General features: G+C 38.0%; 1 protein-coding gene across 1 annotated transcript in view; it reads right to left on the reverse strand.

Moving 5' to 3' along the window:
* LOC129240447 (uncharacterized) overlaps positions 1–3183 on the reverse strand; it is an 85015-nt gene extending 81832 nt beyond the window's left edge. The window contains exon 1 of the mRNA XM_054876239.1: positions 852–3183. Coding sequence (XP_054732214.1) covers positions 852–3033 — 2182 coding nt within the window. The 5' untranslated portion in view covers positions 3034–3183. The remainder of the gene's footprint in view (positions 1–851) is intronic.
* Positions 3184–22691: the final 19508 nt, after the last annotated feature.

The raw sequence follows: 22691 nt of genomic DNA on the forward strand, positions 1-22691 counted from the left end.
TTCAGTTTGCAAGTCTAATTTCGGAAGTCTTAAAATTGCAAGAAAAAACAAAAAAATTCAAATACTCGTATTGATCAATCAAACCTACTTATCGTATAATCGCCTTCCTCGCAAACATCGCCTCATTTCTTACACAAATTTTCAATTCGAAAGCTTAATATGGCGAATTCAAGAAAAAGTTCGATATTCAAACTTAGCTTAGATCATATTTTAGCCTCATCGCAGATTTCATCGAACTGGTTTCCAATGGTTTGAAAATGTGATTAATTTAAAAATCAACAAAATTTGCGCATTGAATTTTTCAACGACTCCAATACCACAAAGTATCAAAGCTCGTATCAAAAGCTTCTGAAAACGATTGTCAAGCTTTTCACTTTGAATATTTACAGGAAGCAAATTAGTAAAAGCTTTTAATGAAACTTTTAAGAGTTCAATGCCTCCAGTAGATTTTGATTTATGAGTTTTAAAAATCTGAAAATGGCGTCTATCTGTTGGTCACCATTTAAAGATTACACAAACTAAAGATGAAAGCTTAGCGCGTAATTGAGCTTTCATAATAAAGTCAGTTGAAAAACTCGTGATAAAAAATCACGCCTCCAACACATATTTTAATTTTTACTTTATTGATTGCTTTGTGACCACTAACAGCGTCACCTGACCTGTAAAGCGTCACCAATTCTGAGTTCATGGAAAAAACTAATGCCCACTGACTCATGATACTTTTAAATTATATATGTAATTGCATGTTTGTAAGACGTGCCTTCAACCGTCGGACAATTTAAAGTGTGAGTAATACCTATCTGCATATGAATGTACATATTTAAATTTTCTTCAATTCGTTTGCTACTTACATTTCTCTAGGCTGACATTGCAAAATTTCAACGCGTCATCGAGTAAGTTCATGTGCATGTAGCTGGCCGCGGTTTCGTTGTTTTTCTTCGCCTGCAGTTCGGCGCCCCACCACTTCTCCACCAGTCGACGCACCAACACGTCGGGCATGAATTTCATATTTGCGGCCGCCCCACTTATTGCGACAGCTGTGCCACCACCGCCCGATGCCGAAGAGGCCATCGTTGTTGTGGCAGTGGCCGTTGTTGAGGCAACAGTCGCCGTTGTCACTGTAGTTGGGGAAGTTGGCGCAGGCAGCAAGTGCAAACGATTTGGCGCAACAGTTGTTCCAAAGCCATCGTTGCCACTGCTGCCACTAGCGAGGTTGCGCGTTTGCAAGCGTCTCAGCAGCAAAGGATTATCGTTTGCTGCTGTCGGCACTGCGCTTGAAGCAGCTGGCGCGTTTGTGGAAATGCCTGTGAATAATGTTGCTGCCGCCGACGAATTCTGGTTGGAATTGGTTGATGATGCAGTCGACAAAGCCGCGGTAGATAGTCCTAAACTTGTTGATGGCATCATGTATGCATTTGCGGTTGACGCTGCGGACGTGCCAAATGCCGTTGCTGACATTGTTGCGGTTGTTAGCGTTGCCAGTGTCGAGGTGGACGTATTTGCATAGTTTCGCGCGCCACTCGACACCTCTGAGACAGAGACAAAGTCGTCTAAAGTGCTGCGTGGAAATTTCACATGACAGATATTACATTGCGTTATGGTTTCGCAGCACTGGCGACAGAAAGTGTGGCCACAATTGGTGGTAACCGGACAGCGCAGAATATCACTGCAAAGCGGACAAAGCAACGGATCGTAGTCCTCATTCTGCGTGGGGCTCGGCACGCGCAATAATTCTCGCGTAGGCGAATGCATGTCCGTCAGTCCCGCACCAACCACAGCATCTGGTACTGGCGGTGTGGTAGCCGTAATGCCGCATGCCACGCCATCTGCCGTTCCACTCCAGTTGGCCGCACTGCGTGCATACTTCACCTTCAATGTCGACTCTAGCGCAGCACAATCGGAGAGTTTGGCCACACCGGTGCCCGATGCTGATATCAATTTTGGGGCACTGCTATTGGGTTGTGCGCCCATTTGACGTGCATACGTAATCAACGCGCTGGCAAAAGTGTTGAGACGGTCCAGCGGTATGCAGCTGTCCTGCTGCTCATTGGCTATAAATGCGTAAACATCGAATGCCTCCAGCAGGCTGCCATAGCGCGTCAATGACTCAGCTAACAAATAATAGAACTGCAAGTTGCTGCTGTGCGTAAGAGCAGTGGCGGGCGCATAGTTGCCACCCGCAGTAAATAAAGGCGTTGCCGAACCTGGCGGAGACGTGGACTTGTAAGTAGCGCCAAATTTGTTGTTGCTACTCTTTGAGCACTTGTTGTTGTTGTTGACGCTAATGCCACAGGCTTGGCGCGCGTGCAGATATTGCTGCCGATTGAGACGTGCAAAATGGTCCGCGGCGGCTGATTTGCTGCGCTTAGCGGCCTCCACTTGGTAGGGTAGCGCAGGTTTAGCTGCGGTGCGCTTTACTGCGCCGCCGCACACCTTAGCTGAGAAGCCTTGTGAGAGTGGCATTTTGCAGCTGACGTTGCTGTTGCTGTTGCTCTTACTAAGAATGTTTTTGTTGTTATTGCTGTTGTTGTTGTTCTTGCTAATGGTACAGCTATGCTCGCTGTGCGGTAACACCACCTGAACGTTGTCGCATATGCCGCGCTGGCGTAGGGCGGCGCCGCTTACGTGAAGGTTGTTGCACAACGCGCACCCACACGTCACAAGAACGTCGTTTTCGACGCTTGCGCTGACGATTGCTTTTGGTGGTGCCGATAAATGTATGCTGTAGTTGTAGTTGTGTGGCAACTTAAATTGTGAATGTTGTTGTTGTTGATGATGGTGTTGTTGCTGCTGCTGCAGGCAAATTTCAGTGAGCGTTAATTGCTTAATTAAATCGCCGCCAGTAATTGTCGGATTTTTGTTGTGCACTTTGTGTGTATTATTGGTGTTGTTCTTGCTTTTGTTGAGTTTAATTTGATTTTTATAGATTTTGTTTGTGTTTTTCACTTGGTTGTTGTTGTTGTTGCTTAGTTTGTTTTTATTGTGTTTTCGCTTCTTTTTGATTTGATATTGCTCAGTGGCACTTTTTGACATTATTTGCTGCTTCTTCACTGTAAAATTTTGCTCGGTTGCTTCTTCTTCTTGCAAGCACTAATTTTTTGCTTTATTGTTACACATTCAACAATTGATAGATTTTTATATTTTTTTTTTTTTTTGGAAATTTTCGTGAATACTATGCACAATTTTTCATTTTGACCTTTTAGCGAAAAATTTTAGAGAAAAATTAGAAATATTAATGATTTTTTTTTAGGCGCAGTAGTCGTTTATTAAGTTTTGATTGGCACACGGCGCGTCTGGCAAGCTGGCTGGCTGTTGAATATTTTTATTGCTTTTTTTATTTTATCATAAACATTTTTTTTAATTAGGCAAAGTATTGGTCTCCCATTTACGTTTGATTTATTTGTAATTTTATTAGTTTGGAGGTTTTTATAACGTAAAAGAATACTTTAACTATTTTTTACATAGCGTATTTCAGTTAAAATATTCCACATTGATAATTGTTAAATACCGGAAATCTTAAATTGTATTAAAATTTTTTCTAAACTCAAATTATTATTTCACAAAAATTATTAACATTGAAAACTGACACAAACGAAATTATAATTAATTTTAAATTAAATCAATTTGTACGAGAAAAAAATCTTCACTTGAATTTTACGTAATTTTTACATAACTTTTTTATTCGATATTCTTTTCTAACATTTACTCAACACACACATTTGTTGCTGTTGTATATTATTCTAGCTTTTTGTCATTGCTGTCAAGTTTATTTTCTGCCAATTTATCCAGTTGTTGGAATTTTCGCGTCCACTTCCGACGACTTCAGCGCCGTATTTGAACTCTGAAATGTTTGGAAAAGAAGAATTTACGTAACATTAAAATTGTTGTTTCAGTTTTGGTGGCAGTTGTTGAGGTTGCTTTAGGTACTACAAATACATGAATACAATTATGTGTATGTGTACATGGATACGTGTCAAATAAAATGGGTGTTAGTGCGCCTACATGTTACAGAGAGCGATGGAAAGAGTGAGAATGAGAGAATGGGCGATTTGAAATGAGCAGAGCCTCCAAAATAAAAAGTCATAATTGTAAAAAAATCCAAAAGCATATAAAACCCAAACAAAAACAATGGGCAACCACAATACAATACTGCTGCGCTCAACTGTTTATTTCTTTGTTTACATGTATTTGTTTGAGCGCAAAAGACCATGTTTTTGCAAACTCTCACAAAAGCAACGCACATTCTCAATGAAAATACCAACACCTATTCATTTAATGAGAGCACACACATATAACGAAAATTACCTCTCTCTCTCCCTCTCTCTCTCTCTAGCTCTCTCGCGTAGTAACAGAAGTCAAAAGTCAATGCGCTCACTCATTTTCCAGCACATGCCGTCTGTAGCGCATGTAATCACACACACAAACACACGCATATTTGTGTATATCGGATCTTTAAATATTCTCTTTAATATTAGGCGTTTGGAATTACTAAATGCAGCACTAATTGCTTACGTGCAACCTCGTATAATTAACAGAAACAAGCATTCTCATTTCTCGCATATATGTATGTTTGTATATTTAAGTAAGTATGCTTGTCCGTTATTCTTAGGTGCATGAGTATGCACAACGCTGGCACTAAATTGTTGCTTCAAGTTTAGTACTAAATTAAATAATTAGCAGTCGCCATTTCTGCGGTCGCATATCATGAGTTCCTGCGGTGCTAGGTTCTAATTTAGTAAACACATCTATTTTTATAACTTCATTTATATACCAATTTATTTTTATTAGCCGCGTCAAATTTTGCATTATGAAGAAATGATGCAAGAAGAGAATTATTTCGCCTAGAGTGGGGGAAGAAACGAGAGACTCAGTAATGCGAATCGAGAAACTATGTCTGAGTGGGTGTTTTCTTTCGTGAAGATAAGATAGTTTGATGCTTTGCAAATGGAAGCATACGGTTCCCTGACCTCGCGTGTAGACTAAGTCAACTAGTCTGTTTGATAAAGCTGTTACAACAACACAATCGAATGCATTTAAATGCTTTGGAGAAGCTATTTATTTATTATTATTAGAAGGCCATTACGCACTGCGACCAGAGCTGATCTATTGTGAAAGGCCTAGTTTTGTAACCCTAGAGTTTTAGGCTTTTTAAAAATTTTAGCACAATTTTGGGTTTGTTGTTCCAAAGATTGCAAGGAGATAACACGATACCACCAAGGTGATGAAGTCTCTGTCTGCCCAACGCAGGACATTCACAAAGCACATGTTCTGAGCTTTCTATGTCCATTTCGCAAAAGCGTCAGACATTGGTCTCAGATAGACCAATATTATTTACATGATACCTCAGGCTCAGGTGAGAGAAGCTTGTCAGATATTCCTTTGTTGGGACTTAGGAATAGTTTGGCTTGACGCTGACCGGCACAGTTTAGGCAGTGTGCAGCAAATTTTCTTTCATCCCATTTCCTAAGGAATTCATTAATGTGGAAGTAGTATACTGTTTCTTCCTCGCCTATACAACTTCTGCTGTATTCACGAGCAAATACTGCTAGCCTAGAAGAGTGCCTACCAGAGAGAGCGCCTAACAGTCAGTTATCGGTGGGTGCACCAGCCATGAGCTTCGAGATGTTCTCTCTTGAGAGGTTAAGCAACTCTTCTAATCTTTTCCTATCTATTTGCACCAAATTAGCCTGGTTGTTATATAAGTATACACAAGGGCTTAATAGAAAAATGAGTATTTAATGAGTGATCTTCTGTATTTATTAGAGAATTTTTTTCATGTATATATTAAATTTTTTCTAGATATGCTAAGTCTAAGAAAAAAAAAATTTTAAAATCGTTAACTTATCTATTTCTTGCAAAATGCATCCAAAATATGTTCATATTTTTGCAAAAAAAAACAATTTACTTGGTAATTTTTTATAATAAAATTACAAATATGTAATTTAATTAAAAAAAAACCACATAAATCTATTCTTCCCGCTTCTTATGGCAATTATTTGCAGTGTAAAATGAGTGTCAGTGACAACGATTCTGTCCTTAAAATTAAAAAAAAATTATAAAACTTATGCATTTATAAAATTTTATTAAAATTTAAAAAACTGTATTAAAATTTCAAAATTTTATTAAAATTGAAGATTTGAAAACTTGAAATAAATTTGAAAACTTGGAAACAGATTTGGTCAAACATTTTACACTGAGTAATTTTTTTTTCATGGAATGCATCCAAGTACATAATTTTCCAAACCGAAAAACCGCATCACTTTTGAACTAGTAATAGTAGGCACTTCAGTTTTGCATCATATTAAGCATATAATTCTGATAATTAAATATAAAGTTTAATAAGCCGCACATTTTAAAGAATTCTAAACACAGCGAAGCGATTTTTGGAGCTGTTGATTTTGGATTCTTAAGTTGCGTAATTTACGTAAATTGAGCGCGCTGAGAGAATCATGCCACCATATGATTAATTTCTTCTTCTTCTTCAATAAGCTTTCAAACGTTTTTATGTACAATTAATTTCTTGCATTAATTTATGTGATGTGGCATCTTCAAAAACGATCTACTTTCTAATAAATGTAAAAAATGAGAAAAACAAAGACATATTTGAAATTATTGTTGAAAAAATTGTGCAAGAACGTTCAGCCATTAAAATCAGGTAACAAAAATTTACAACCACAGATGAATGTCGAAGTTCTTTTCAGCTTTGAGGCAGCTCATAAGGAGCTGTATGATTATGTCACCCCGGAATACAAATTAGCTAACTAGAAAAATATATTAAAAACAACCACAGATCGCAATTAGTTTATTTGCTTTCTGTTGAGAAATACAATAAGGCCAATATGCAGTATTTTGGGAAGTTATACGCACCAGGCTATTTATTTCGTTGCCGACCAGTTTTCCCAATCCGTTTTTCCCAAAACTTTTTTCCCAATGCTTACTTTTCCCAAAGGCAAATGTTCCCAAATTTTTTCATCCAAACTGTTTTTCCCAAGACTTTTTTCCCAAAAGTCATTTTTCCCAAAACTTTTGTTCCCAATAAAATAAATTCTTTAGAGGAGTTCTACGCAAAAATACGGTGGATTGCGTAGCCGGAGTTGGACTGATGAGGGTTATTTCTTTGAAGCGCGGCCGAAGGCCGCCCACGCGAAAAAGAGTTCTACGCAAAAATACGGTGGATTGCGTAGCCGGAGTTGGACTGATGAGGGCTATTTTTTTGAAGCGCGGCCAAAGGCCGCCCACGCGAAAAGGAGTTCTACGCAAAAATACGGTGGATTGCGTAGCCGGAGCCGGACTGATGAGGGTTATTTTTTTGAAGCGCGGCCGAAGGCCGCCCACGCGAAAAGGAGTTCTACGCAAAAATACGGTGGATTGCGTAGCCGGAGTCGGACTGATGAGGGTTATTTTTTTGAAGCGCGGCCGAAGGCCGCCCACGCGAAAAGGAGTTCTACGCAAAAAAAAAACAAGTTTGGGAAAAATAGGATTTTAATTGAATTGGGAAAAATGGTTTTGGGAAAATTGGTTTGGGAGTTATTTTATTGGGAACAAAAGTTTTGGGAAAAATGACTTTTGGGAAAAATGGATTGGGAAAAATGTACGGTAACCATTTATTTATTTATTCAATAAATTTAGCGACTTTATTAAACTCAATAAGGGTTCTAGTAATAGCAGCATTTCGAACGTGAATAGATTTTGAGAGACCAACATAGAAAAACTCCGAACGACTAGCAAGAGCTCTAGGCGTAATATTAAAGAAAAAGCGCGCAAGAAGCACCGGCCAGTCAACAGCACCACGGAAATCGAATCGAAAAAGCAAGACAAAAATCAGATTATTTTGCAATGGCTTTTTATGTAGGACGTAGAGATGCGGCGGCCGCCGTAGCCGAATGGGTTGGTGCGTGGCTACCATTCGGATTTCACAGAGATAACGTTGGTTCGAATCTCAGTGAAACGCCAAAATTAAGAATATTTTTCTAATAGCAGTCGCCCCTCGGCAGGCAATAATAAACCTCCGGGTGTATTTCTTCCATGAAAAAGCTTCTCATAAAAATATCTGCCGTTCAGAGTCGGCTTGAGACTGTAGGTCCCTCTATTTGTGGCACAACATCAAGACGCACACCACAAATAGGAGGAGGAGCTCGGCCAAACACACAAAAAGGGTGTACGCGCCAATTATATAGATATATATTGAGATGGGTTTTGTTTCCCATAAATGTCCATCTATACAGGAGACCAGGTTTATAATTAGGATGGAGCAACAGCAGTTCGTCGCTACTTTTTTTCAGGGGTATTTACAGAGCTGCGGCCGACATAGCCGAATGGGATGGTGCGTGGCTACCATTCGGGAGTGCGTAGGTTCGAATCTCCGTGAAACACCGAAATTAAGAAAAAGTTTTTTCTAATAGCGGTCGTCCCCACGGCAGGCAATGGCAAGCCGCCGAGTGCCCTATGATCAGAAAGTACCGGGAATGTTTAATTTAAACGAACCGCGCACGTGGAAACCGGTCCATATTCTTTTCTTATTTCTTAAATTTTTGTAGGACTGTGAGACACACATCAGTCACTTTTTAGTGCCATCGGATCATTAGTGTCTTGGATTTTGCATATGATGATAACGCGCCATCGCACCGAGCCCAAATTGTGCTGGATTATTTGAGCAAACACCAAGTAAATACCATCGTACAAGCACCGTATTCACCTCATATGGCCCCGTGCGACTTCTTTTTGTTTCCCCAAGTTGAAGTTACCACTTCGTGGAAGGAGATTTCAGTCGATAGAGGAGTTGATCTCCTGCGACATAGGAGCTCATGGTCCTGCCTTTGTCGGCCTACCAGGGGTGCATGGAGGACTGGGTTAAACGTTGGCACCTGCGAGTTGCTTCAGACGGGTCATATTTTGAAAGAGATAAAATAAATTTGCCTGAAATTTGCCTGGGTTAAACGTTGGCACCTGCGAGTTGCTTCAGACGGGACATATTTTGAAAGAGATTAAATAAATTTGCCTGAAATTTAACTCTGTTTTGTTTTATTTAAACATTTTCGTTACTTTCAGATCATATATATACATATTTCTGCCATGAAAACTCTGCTCAAAAAAATGTTTCTCGGGGTCGTCTTAGAACTGTAGGTTCCCCCATTTTAGAAGCTCGGTCAAACCCTTAACAAAACTGTGCATGTCAATTATTTATTTATTTTATTTATCACTCACTGAAACAGAGAACAGAAGAAAAACTTATGAAAAATTGCGTGCTCTTATTTATTTGACGAGGGGCTGTATACGTAGGCTGATTTGACAGCATTGGCAAGCATTTTTAAGTGCTTACCTACTTTAAGTTAAGCTCGGTTTATGCACTTCTAGAGTGAACGTCCCTGTTTTCACATTTCTGTGCATTTCTAGTCAAAACTTAAATGGAATAACATAATCTAATTGTCATATTTCATAATTTCTTATCTTTATTGCAGGGAGTCATCGCAAGCCATCTGGAAAGCGGATATGCCTTAACACATCAATGCTATCATAATTAAAATAAATAGGCGTCTCTTTGTATGTGTGTATTTGCATACGAGCCTGCACATATGTATGTATGCAGTAAATACATATTCCCAAAAATCTCAGAGGAGCAGTTTGACTTTGAGCGCACGCATGCATAATCAAAACAAATCGCATAGAGCCGCAGTAATGACATAATACATACATACATTTATGTAATACATAGAAATATATTTACGTATGTATGTACGTACTAACATACATATGCACATACACATGTAAATCACCCAAAAAATAGTAATTTCCCCCGCCAACAGTAAAACAAATTTAGTGGCTTCAGCAGCTTTATTGTACTTACTTGCGCATGTGAACGAACATTGACTGAAGCTCGGCCACTTGGAATCTATGTAGTGAAATTAAATGGAATCGCATAAAGAACGTAAAATATGCCTACATTTGTACTTGCATGAACTTATGGCAGGAACACAGCCACATGTAGCCAGGGTGATGAAGATTGAGAACAGACTCGTGGTGCTCCAGAAAAAATAAATAAAAACTGTCTGCTTTAAAGCACAGCAAAACAAAGGAAACAAGTTAGCTAGATATATACATATACACATATGCATATGAGGGTATGTATATATGAGTGAGCGCCTAGAACGCGCAATCTCACATCAACAACACTCACCGCCGCTGAGAGACGGCACGCACACAGCGGGCATAGGCACATACATAGCAGCACACGGACCGCTCAAAATCGAGCGCTCGAGAGCACAATAAAACATTGGCGAGACGCTAACAAAAGCCAATTGTGCTTTTTTTTTTTGTTCAAAAAAGCAGTGATGAACTTTTCGATTTTCTCATTTACGCCGATTTTTTTTTTTTATTTTGATTTTTTCTGATTCTAAAATTGTTTTGCTTTTATTTTACTCATTTTTTGTATTTTTCGTTGCATTCGTTTTTCGTTTCTTCGACTTTGGCTTTGTATTGTTATGTAAACAAAAATTTTGCCGGGCATTAAATACAAATACAAAACACAAAACGACCAGATGGATTGACGACGGCACGGCATACACGTATGTAGCTACAAATAGCTTAAGCAGTCAACGCCGCAAAGCAAGCGATTGGAAGAGGAAACGTGAAAATTTAATTGGCTACACATCTGTCCATCATAATTTTGATTTTTGAGTTAAGCAATTTTTAAGCGTTCGAATGGAAAAAATAAGCACTTCGTTAATAGATGAATTGAATTTAAAGCAGTTGATATTATTAGCCCTAATTGGAGGGTCATTTTGGATCTATTACAGTAGCGACAGGCCATTGCCATTGAGTGCCTAATTCTGCATTTTAGCACAATTCAATTATACCATTAAAAGGCTACTAAAGGGCAAGTAAGTAATGCATTGAAAAGTAAGTAAGAACTTTGCCATACATTCGCGTCACTACACTCTCATACATACAAACACATGAATGAGCATGCACATAGAAATGCATCAAATGGTATTACAGGGTGAACGATATGAAATGTTACCAACTTCACACTGCTTGTATCTGTAAAACAGCTCATGACATCAACGTCAAAATTGTTCTAATGACAGTTCAATATATTGTTTAAAAGCCATCAAAAGCATTTGCGTCTCAGTTTTGTTGAATTTTGTTTTTCTGTGATGGAACTCAAACGTAATAGTGTGATTGCGTTATATTTAGCTGGAAAATCACAACTTGTTCGTGAGCTCAGTCACCTCAAAGTGAATAAAATGTTTGTGTATCGCACTATAAAACATTACAATGATACTGGTAGCATTGCAAAGCGCTATGGACGTGGACCAAAAAACTGAAAATATCGCAAGACAGCATTCGACGCATATTGAAAAATGAGCTCAAGGTCAAGGCTTACAAGTTCCACAAAGCACACGATCTTTAACTCCAGCAAAAAAAAGTTCGTTGCGAAAGAGCAAAGGAGTTGTTGCGCTTGCACGACCGTGGCGAATTTCCTAACATTGTGTTTTCTGATGAAAAATTTTGCCGCTCGAAGCAATTTCCCATCGGCAGTGACCGCTGATGGACGCTCTCCAATCGTTTTTATCGAGCCTGGTGTCAAAGTGAATGCGTCTCATTATCAGGAAAATGTTTTAGAAGCTGCTTTAGTGCCGTGGGCACGCAAACATTTTGGTCGTAGACCATGGACGTTGCAACAGGACTCGGCACCTTCTCATAAAGCTCGTGTGAACCAAGAATGGTTAAAAAATCATGTTCCACACTTCATTCCGTCCACACAATGGCTTTCGAATTCGCCAGATGCAAATCCGATGGACTACTCCGTCTGGTCCATTTTGGAGAGCAAGGTGAGGACTAAAAAATATGCCAGTATGGATGCGCTAAAAAAAAGATCATACGAGAATGCGCCAAAATACCTCAAGATCACATTCGTGCAGCATGCAACCCATTGTTTGACCATTTGAAGGCTATCGTCAAGGGAAAAGGTGATCATATCGAGCTAAAGTGAATATATTTTAAATTTGTAATCATTTTTGAACAATTTTGTTTTTGAAATCAATAAAAACTGCATAATTTCACACAAAAAAGTTATGGTGTTTTGAATAGGTAACACTTCATATCGTTCGTTGAAAACATCACCCTTAACGCTGCCATACTCGCCTCAGATCTGATTTCATTCGCTTTTATTCGATTTTATTTGATTACATGCATATGTATGTATGTATGTGTGTAAATTTCATTGAGCGCATACTTCTAAATTAGCCAGTTGTTACACATTATTGTGGTATTTGTGGTGGCTACGTGAGCAACGGTAAACAGTGCCAATAATAAAAAGGCTTTAAAAGTAAGCAGACGCTGATTCAAGCACAATAATAAATACGATAATGCGAGCGCTGGAGTGCTGTGTCGTGAAATGAGCTACGTACCCATGCGATAAGTGCATACATACATACATATATACATGTGCAGATGTATTAGTTCGAGAAATGGAAAAAGAAAACAAATTTGGGTAGGTAATAGTGGGGGGACTACGACAAGATGAGCAACATCTGAGAAGCAACTGAGGGGACGAGACGTCCAAATAGCCTGCCTCACGAAGGAGTATCTTGACTTATCGCCCTCTTAACAGCAGAATGAAGAGGTGGAGGGTGTGATTTTAGTCCGTAGGTGCTCAGCTGCAGAACAGGGTACGCTTATAGTACGGACTGTAAGCTTCTTTAGAAGATTTAAATTTCTGCAATGCATGCCAAAAAAAAGGAAGTATGTATGTATGTATATACATACACACATCCGCATGCATTTATATGTATAAGTATTTATATGCACCCATTAACTTATGTTTATAGGTAAGTTCTTAGAGACCCTCCAATGAAATCTTTTCTATCAGGCACTACAAGGTAACGCCCCCACTTACATATCCGAGGGCCACATATTTACATAACGGTTATGCCGTAGAACTATTTTTGGATTGATTTATTTGGATGCAGATAAACTGACGATACCGGGCTTAAAAAACTTGCCTCCCTATGGTATGGTTGTCAAGAACATGGTGGGTGGGAGAGTACTGTTATGACAGGTGGTGAGTCTCTCATGAAATGACCTAAACAGTGCGTGGTAACAAGCAGATGCTACTTTCGTCATACAGCATCTGGACTATAACGGACGTTGAGCTTAGCGCTCAAACCAGCTCCCGGGAAGATACTTAAAGGTAGTACCGCGGTTTAGTTCGGCTTAAAGTATCCCACATTGACGAGGTTGGGCGAGGCTTACTCCGCATTTAAAAAAGAAATAAATTAAAAAAAAAAATAAATTAAAAAATAAATTAATTAAAAAAAAATAAATTTAAAAAAAAATAAATAAAAAAAATAAAAAAAAAAAATAAAAACGAGGGCCGAGTGATTTCCCGTCTCCGCATTTATGATCGCAAAATTAATAGAACTATGGTTCCAATTCCTTTCACATTTCAGCATTTTCCAGACTTGGCTCCCTCGGACTAGTATTTGTTCTCCAATTTGAAGAATTGGCTGGGGGGAAAAAGAAAATTGAATCAAACCATTAGGTAATTCCAGAAACGCATGGCTATTTTTCTGACTAGAACAAATCCTATGATTCGAAAGGGATCAACAAACTAAGAACAGCGTTCGACGAGGTGTACAAGCGTAAAATAAGACTATGTCGACAAGTAAAACAAGGTTTATCCCAAACAATTCAGCAGTTTTTATTTTTGCACGAACTTTTCAAACGAGCCTCGTAAAAAGCTCGTAATGCTAATACTCAGCTCAGCTTTTGTATTGCCCAAGAAGTGATGAGCTAAACAAAGCTAGAGAAATACCGCTAAATAACTCCTCTTCAGCATGATTATGGGTCATATACTTCTGGAACATACATATGTACATATGTACAAGTACTGTACAGTTCATATGCACATAAAATCGGTAAGTCTGAAACGAACGTTCCCAAATCCATCGGGTCAAATGTATATTCAGACTGGCCTTTCAGCAGCATTCAACAAGAAAGTATAGCCATTTTTTCATACTATTTCAACAACGTAAATCTAAATTTCACGTTCGGGGTAAAAGTCTTAAGCGGGAACTCTCCCAGCTGTGAAGAGGAGCATCTGATGTAATCATCTCAGTGTTTATTTCTAAGACGTTCTGCTTTCACACAGTTGCGATTTAAATATTTTGGCTCTGATTAAATATGAGGAACACTCGGTTACATACACCGCTGCTTCATTAGCATGTACCGTTTCCTTTTTCAAATTCTCGAATAGTCAACCTTTTTTTCTTCTCTACTTTTAATTTCTTTCTCCTGGCATCACAATGAACGGTTTCCTTACCCTATGGTTATCCAGTGGTTTTCCCTCATCGTTGGCTTAAATGCTATTCCTCTTCCACGGAATAGCCATGCAACCTTACCTAACTTATAAATCTATACATTTGCACGTATTTCTTGAGTTATGAGGATTCAATGTCGGCAAACGAGAAAGGCAATTTCAAAAATCAAGTAAAATTATTTCCACCTCTCATTACATTGTCCATGTGCAAATTCTCACTACTACAGCTAAGTGCCGACTTTTTATACCACGCCCACTTTTAGGTAAATTCACGCGACTTAATAAAACTCGCCCAACCTTTGTACACGCATTGCTCCGCACCTCATTTAGAACCGACATAATTATTTATGATATCGTTGAAGAATCACACCCACTTTTTATGTGTTAAACCTAAATATCCGCCCGTACGTCCCAAATTCAATTTTGCGAAAGGGTGGTTAAGTTTCAAGGGCCGGTGTTAATTTTGTATCAAATACAATTTTTTTAGGAAATTATTATTATTACTCTTTATTATGATAATATTGGTACGGCTCAATTACGTATGGAACAAAATATTGGACTCGGCGGCACACCTCCATCCGATGGTCCAAATTTTCGATGACGCTGAGGCATAATTGAAGTTCTATACCGTTAATGTGCCGAGTTATATCATCCTTTAGCTCTTGAATTGTTGCTGGCTTATCGTCGTACACCTTTTCTTTCAAATAACCCCTAAGAAAGAATTCCAACGGTGTCAAATCACATGATCTTGGCGGCCAATTGAGATTATTCGCCGCGACTTGAGATTATGCGGCCATCAAATTTTTCGCGCAAAAGAGCCATTGTTTCGTTAGCTGTGTGACAAGTGGCGCTGTCCTGTTGAAACCACATATCGGTGTCACATCCATATCTTCGAATTCGGGTCATAAAAAGTTCGTTATCATCTCCCGATAGCGAACACTATTCACAGTAACTGCCTGACCGGCCTCATTTTGGAAAAAATACGGCCCAATGATGCCACCGGCCCATAAACCGCACCAAACAGTCACTCTTTGTGGGTGCATTGGCTTTTCGGCAATCACTCTTGGATTATCATTCGCCCAAATGCGTCAATTCTGCTTATTGACGAATCCACTGAGGTGAAAATGTGCCTTATCATTGAAGATGATTTTCTTCACGAAGTGCCCGACATGCCTTTTGATTTGAACGCCCGTTTTCATAATAAGCCTGAATAACTTTAACGCGTTGCTCGATTGTATATCTTTCCATGGTTCAAATTGAGTTAGTCTGAAATTGAAAAATGTCAAATGAAGTGCAGAAAAAAACTTAACGTTTAGGTGTGGTTCACATTCAACATCGGCCCTTGAAATTTAACCACCCGTTATAATGGGTGCTGGTATAAAAAGTTCGTTACGCACCGCATTTAGTTTCACCTTACTTATTTATTTATTTTTTTTTGAATAACACAGAACTTCTGTTTTTTCACGAATTTTCGTAAGAAGTTTTTAGCCAACCTTTCTTCTTTTTTTTTTTAAATAGAATGACACAAATCCTGTGTTTCTTACCAACCTTTCCTTTTTGCGATAAAATAACAAAAATCCTGTGTTTTTTACCAATTTTCGTAAGAATTTTTTAGCCAACCTTTCTTTTTTGTGGTGATAAAATAACAAAAATCCTTTGTTTTTTAGCAATTTTCGTAAACATTTTTTACCCAACTTTTGTTCTTTTTTTGTCATAAGTACAATAACACAAATCTTCTCTTTTCTACCATTTTTCGTACGAATTTTTTAGCGAACTCTTCACACTTCGCAAATATTCACATTTGTGAACAGATATTAAAATCGCTTGAGTTCTACAACGAAAAACTCATCAGCGTTTGTTATTTGTCGTGACGGTAGAAAGTGAAAAACGATAAGACAAAATTAAAGCACACAAATATACACACAAACATACATACATACATACATACAGCAAAAGCAAATAAATAGCAGCTAACAGCTAATGGCGTATAATAAACAGTCATAACAGCAACAACACACTCGCCTGACACTGCACAAATTGATAATTACACAAGTCAATAACACCGCCAACTCAACGTTCATAACAGCCGTACAACAATAACAACAAGCCCCAATGCAATTACAAAAACGACAATAAAAACCAACACACACACACACACACCCACACAGTATATGACATTTAATAGGATTACAATAAAAAAGGCGCACTGCTATTGCATTGCCCTTATGAGTGGCGTGGGGTAAGAAAAGAGCACCGGAGAAAAAATGGAGGAGTGCTTTTGCGCGTAGTGCATTCGCTCAGGTTCTTTGCATACAATAAAAAAAATGTTACGCAACCGTTATAAAACAGAAAGTTATAGAAATATTTACTAACAAATGAACATGTGTTCATTACAAGTAAACTCGGGTGTTGTACGAGTAGTAGTGCAACGTTGAGTGTATCGGCGTATGTATATGCGTGTGTGCTCCTATGTGTGTTGAATTCCTGACATTGTAAATGAACAATGAAACTAAAAATCATATTATACAATTTCAATAACACATTACGCTATCGCACAAAAATATATTTATCACATAAACCCACAAACAACATCAATAGCTGCAGCAGCAACAACAAAAAGTACATAAACGACATTAGTAGCTGCGGCCACTGACAACTGTGGAATAACAATAGATAGTTGGACGTTTGACAATGGCATGCAGTAGCCGACGCATTCTTACTCGTATTTCTGTTTCTGTTTCTATTTCTATTTGCAGTTGTGTTTGTATTTGCTAACATTTGTAGTTGTATTGGTATTCACATTTGCATTTGAGTGCCGGTTTGTTTGTATGATTATGTAAATATTAATAGATTTATTTTTATGCATCACATAAGCACATAAGTATGTAAGTATGTACGTAAGTAGTTTATTGTTCTTTTTATTTTTTTTTCTTTATACTCAATTAAGTACATATGCACGTATGTATGTATATCTAGCATTGAGCGCACTTCATTGTGATTCAGTTAATTCATTTATTGCTCATGATATTCTCATCAAAATTGGCTGCAGCATATAAATGAATGTGTGCACATATTTTGCGGCTGCTGACATTGACGAAAAATGCCTTGCGTTGCGCTACGATGCGGCTATGCTCAACCGCATTCCTACAGTGAGCGCAAATGGTATGTGATCAGTACCATGCGGAAGTGTTTTCTTACAAAATAATAAAAAAATAATAATGAAAAAAAAAAATGAAAAAAATAAATTAAGAAAGAAAAAAATATTGGGTAGTCTTTTTGCATTTTGTCAATAGATGTCGTTGGAGTCATCTATCTCCAGTGCTACCAATCACATTGTGTCATATCAGATGGTGTTAGAAATGTGTCATTTTAAGCTTCATTTAACTAAAAACAAATTAAATTCGAAGAAGCTGAAAAAAAGTTATAGCTGTTCAAAAATGAGTGAAAATAATGAAGAAATTCGCTATATTTTGAAATTTTTGTATAAAAAAGGGAAGAATGCCACGCAAGCCACCAATGAAATTTGTGAAGTTTACGGAGACGATGCTGTATCAGTTCGTGTAGCACAACAATGGTTCGCTCGCTTCCGTTCTGGAAATTTCGATGTGAAAGATGCACCTCGCTCCGGTCGACCTATCCTTGAAAAAGTCGATGAAATTATGGAAAAGATTGACCAGGACCGTCACATAAGCTGCCATGACATCGCCAAGGCTTAGTGCCATGCCTCATCATCAAACGGTTTTGAACCATTTAAAAAAGGCTGGCTACAAAAAGAAGCTCGATGTTTGGGTACCACATGTGTCACCAATTGTCTATGAAAAATTTAATGTACCGAATTAACATCTGCGATTCTTTGCTGAAACGAAATGAAATCGAACCATTTCTGAAGCGGTTACCATTCGGAGACGAAAAGTGGATCAAATACGACAATAATGTGCGTAAAAGATCATGGTGCAAGGGTGGTGAAGCTCAACAAATGGTCGCAAAACCAGGATTGACGCCTCGAAAGGTTATGCTGTGTGTTTGGTGAGATTGGAAAGGAATCATCCACTATGAGATACTCCAGCCTGCTCGAACGATTGATTCTACACTTTACTGTCAACAACTGATGAGATTGAAGCAAGCAATCGGCCAAAACGGCCGGAACTGATCAGCAGAAAGCGCGTCGTCTTCCATCAGGACAACGCTAGGCCACACACATCTTTGATGACTCGGCAAAAACTGGAAGAGCTTGGCTGGGAAGTTTTGATGCATCCACCATATAGCCCTGACCTTGCACCATCGGACTACCATTTGTTTCGGTCAATGCAGAACTCCCTTAATGGAGTAAAGTTGGCTTCAAGTGAAGCCTGTGAAAATTACTTGTCGTAGTTTTTCGCCGAGAAACCACAAAAGTTTTACACTGATGGAATAATGTCTCTAGAAGAAAAATGGCAAAAGGTGGTCAACCAAAATGGTACATATTTGGTTTAATAAAGTTCATTATAAATATTAAAAAATGAGTTGAAGTTTGATTAGAAATACGAAAAGACTTTTTCGACAACCTAATATACTGATAGTAATAGGTCTTAATACTTAAGAGCGGAAATATTGTACAGCCTTTATTATACCACAAACAGTTTTGTGTTGAGCTATTGAATGATATTGTATTAGTATGTATTTTGATTATAGAGCTATACGGTTTTGGGGTCAGAACAGTATAGGGTTAGCGTTTATGAACTTAGTAGTTATAGGTTTAAGTTTACAATTGTTTTGAATACCAGGTTTAATGGCTTGAGTGTATTTTGCTGTATATTTTTTTAGCTGACGACCAAACCCTGTTGTGCTGGGCTTTGATAGCATAAAACTATAGGTAGTTTGGCTAGCGCGAGCTTAATACATCCGTTAATTTTGAAATTCTGGGCAACATGCGACTTGCCTGACAGGCGTGGTCGTGAAAATCCCTAGAAAGCCAATCTGGCGGAATGTAAAAACCGGAGTGTAAGAACTACCTTGCTCAGTAGGATTAATAAAATAATCGCACGAATCACAAACAAAAGGCTTTCAGCGGTGTTGCAACCAGAACTCAGACAATACTTGTATGGTGGCCATTTGCTCAAAAGGCGACCTACGCTAAAATCACGAGTAAGGCCCAAAGAACAGCTTTTTTATGCATCTCTGGCGCTTTAAGGACTACCCTAAACAAAGCGCTGGAAGTGCTAATCAATTTACTTGCACTAAATCTGGTAGAGAAACACGTGGCCGCCGTCTCGGCGCTCAGACTCAAAAGTATGGCGCTATAGAAAGACCGGTGGTTTGACCAAGCTTCTATTTCGCATTCTCCGAATAGTCATAAGCAAGAAATAGACTACTCTATTCCTAGACTCACTTTCGAAAGGCTCTTCAAGACGAGTATACCGTCAAGAAGGGAGTGCCAAACACCAAGGCAATGGAGAGGGAGGGAATTAAATTTTTATACAGATGGTGCCAAGCTAGACGATAAGGTTGGCTATGGAGTTTTCTCGAAGGAATTAGGACTGGAACTATTTGCTCGACTACCAGACTACTGTAGCGTCTATCAGGCAGAGGTACTAGCTATAAAAGAAGTGGCTACATATCTAAATACGCATTCCATAACAAAAACGGCAATAAATATATTCTCGGTTAGCCAAGCGGCCATCAAATCAATGAATGCGGCTTTGCTAAGATCGAAGGTGGCACAGCAATGCCGGGCAGCTCTAAATGATATTAGTAACGTATTCAAGGTATTGCTTTTCAACTGTTCAGTGATAGAAGTACCATTAGAATACCCATGGCCACGAGTAAACTAGTAATAAAAAACCACATTATCCAAGAGGCCAATAGGTCATGGAGAAATGAAGATGCGTGTCTAACAGCTAGGTTACTATGGCCGCAAATAAACAAGAAAAGAACAAGGGAATTGCTTAGTTTCTCAAGAGACAATATCTCGAAGGTGGTGGCTTGTTTAACCGGTCATTGGTTATTTGGCAAGCATTCCTCGAGACTAGGAGTTTTCTCCCATGAATATTGCAGAAGTTGCAAAGATGAGGAAGAGCAAGCAACAGTCGAGCACTTCCCTTGCAATTGTCCAGGCCTAGCTAAAATCAGAGCAGGTTGTCTAGGTAAATGCTTTTTTAATTCTCTTACAGAACTGTGTGGCGTGAGGTTGGCATCAATACTACGTTTCCTAAGAGCCACGAAATGGTTCCACGAAGGAAGATAAATAAGGCTCACGTGTCGCACAGTGCAGTTGGTCGTGCAGACTGGCCATAACCTCACCTAACCTAAGGTGTGAGTGACTGTATTTAACAATTAATTTTGAACTTCTTTGATTCAAAGTGAATTTTATACAAAAAATAAAACCTTTGTAATGAGTTCTTTTACAAGTTAATAAAAAATATAATATTAAATTATATAGATTATAAAAAAATATATATGTTGAAAATTTCAAATAAATTATCATACGAGTTTCATTTTGACTCACTGTAGTACTTATACACGTAGTTATGTAGTTAATGCCACAACTGCAAGTGTACAAAAAAATCTTAATACTTTATAGCTCAATTTTCGCATGCCTGTTTATCAGCTGAAAATCAACGCGTCGCCGCATTGTATTACTTACATGCACACCACATTTTCTAGGAAGCCAAATGAATCAAAAATCCACATACATAATCAAATATGTACGTATGTATGTATCTTATAAAGTGCAGTACGGCTGTAGAATATACCAGACAATGGCGGCTGCAAACGCAACGAATGTCGAGCAAGACCATTGCGGCACGCCGAGCCTTGACACACTGGGCAACAACGACGGTATTGTCTAAAATTACTGCATAATTCTGATGAAATCAACTACAAAGATATTTTCGTTTATGTAATGCATTTCTAATTTTCGGTAGATTTGGATCAGTCATCAACTTTATGGTGTACTCAATTAGACATAGACACACTAATTTCATGGCAAAAGACAAAAGAACAAAGGAAGTGTGAGAAATCTTAATGCCAAAATTAGCTCTTCACTTTTCTTCTTCTAATGAATAGATTTGCGGTATAGCAAATAGCAGGTTTTTAATATTTTTTATTTTTTTAGGCAAATTTAAATTTTTAAGGCAAACTAAAAATCATAAGATTCAATAAAAAGTTTGAAGAATGAAATTTCATATTTATTTTAGTGCAGAGAAACAAATTTTAAATAAAGAAATAATAAAATGGAAATAAAATATTAAAATTATTACCTATTTTGTGTGCCAAGAAAGTGCTTTTTCGCTTACAAAGAAATTCACCTCTTATTTGCATTGAATAATTTTTTGCCGTTATTTTGATTTGATAACACGAATGTTTATGTGAATTCTATTATTAGAATTATTTCAAATTTCAATGAAACCAATAGGCCTTGAACTCGTAAAATCTTTCTAAAAAATAATAGTAATAAAACAAAAAATACTTATCACGCAAGAACGCAAAAAATAAAGCATTAAAACAATGGCAAATGTATATTTATGCTTTTCTTATTTTTAATTAATTAATTTATTTATTTATATAATATATTTTCAAACAAACTTCACAACAGGTCCCACGGTCTGCTAGCACTGAGCTTTTTCTGTGAGTGTCCTGCATTTGCTAGCGCACGGCTGGGATTTTTGGTGCCGATGCCATCAGAACGAGTAAAATTCGTTCTCTCAAGCTGGAGGATATTTTCCGATTGACCAAAGTATCCGGAAAATTCGCACAGGTCTAACTATTTCTGTATTCCATCCTATCGTTTTTCTACTCTCCTTTTCTCCTTGACTGTCTACCCTTTCACTTTTGAGAGCTTTAAATACGATGGGCTTCTTAGCCTGCGTGTTTTAGGAGATACCAAATCTCTCGGTGCTTCTTGGCTCGACTTTTCAAATTTCAATTTCATTTCCCACGGTCAGTGTACTGGCTTGGCAGACGAAAAAAAAAATGGGTGCCACAGTCACTGAACTCTAGAGAGAAGACTGATTAGGGAATTGAATGTTGCTTGAATCAGTGAAACTTTTATTGGGTTTCCCCGAATTTAATCAAAATAAATAGCCCTCAAGCTGATAAATTATTAATGGAAATTGTCATTTTTATGGGGATATTTCACTTTTCTTATTATGCGATTTTGTGCTCTCGCTTATGGGAATCGAGTTTTTTGCATTTATTTTTTTATTTTCTTTGTGTCATATAAACTATTTGTGCAAACATTTGCGCTCGATTCCAAAATCTCGAAACCTCAAAAAGGATAGAAAAATATCATATCTTATATAGGTCAATTCTCAGTATCTGGCTTGTTTGAGTCCCATAATTCTTAAAGATAAGCATCATTTACCCTTAGTTGACAAATCCGCCTTTTACTGTT

The sequence above is a fragment of the Anastrepha obliqua genome, chromosome 3, assembly GCF_027943255.1.
Source record: "Anastrepha obliqua isolate idAnaObli1 chromosome 3, idAnaObli1_1.0, whole genome shotgun sequence".
In the NCBI taxonomy this organism is placed as follows: domain Eukaryota; kingdom Metazoa; phylum Arthropoda; class Insecta; order Diptera; family Tephritidae; genus Anastrepha; species Anastrepha obliqua.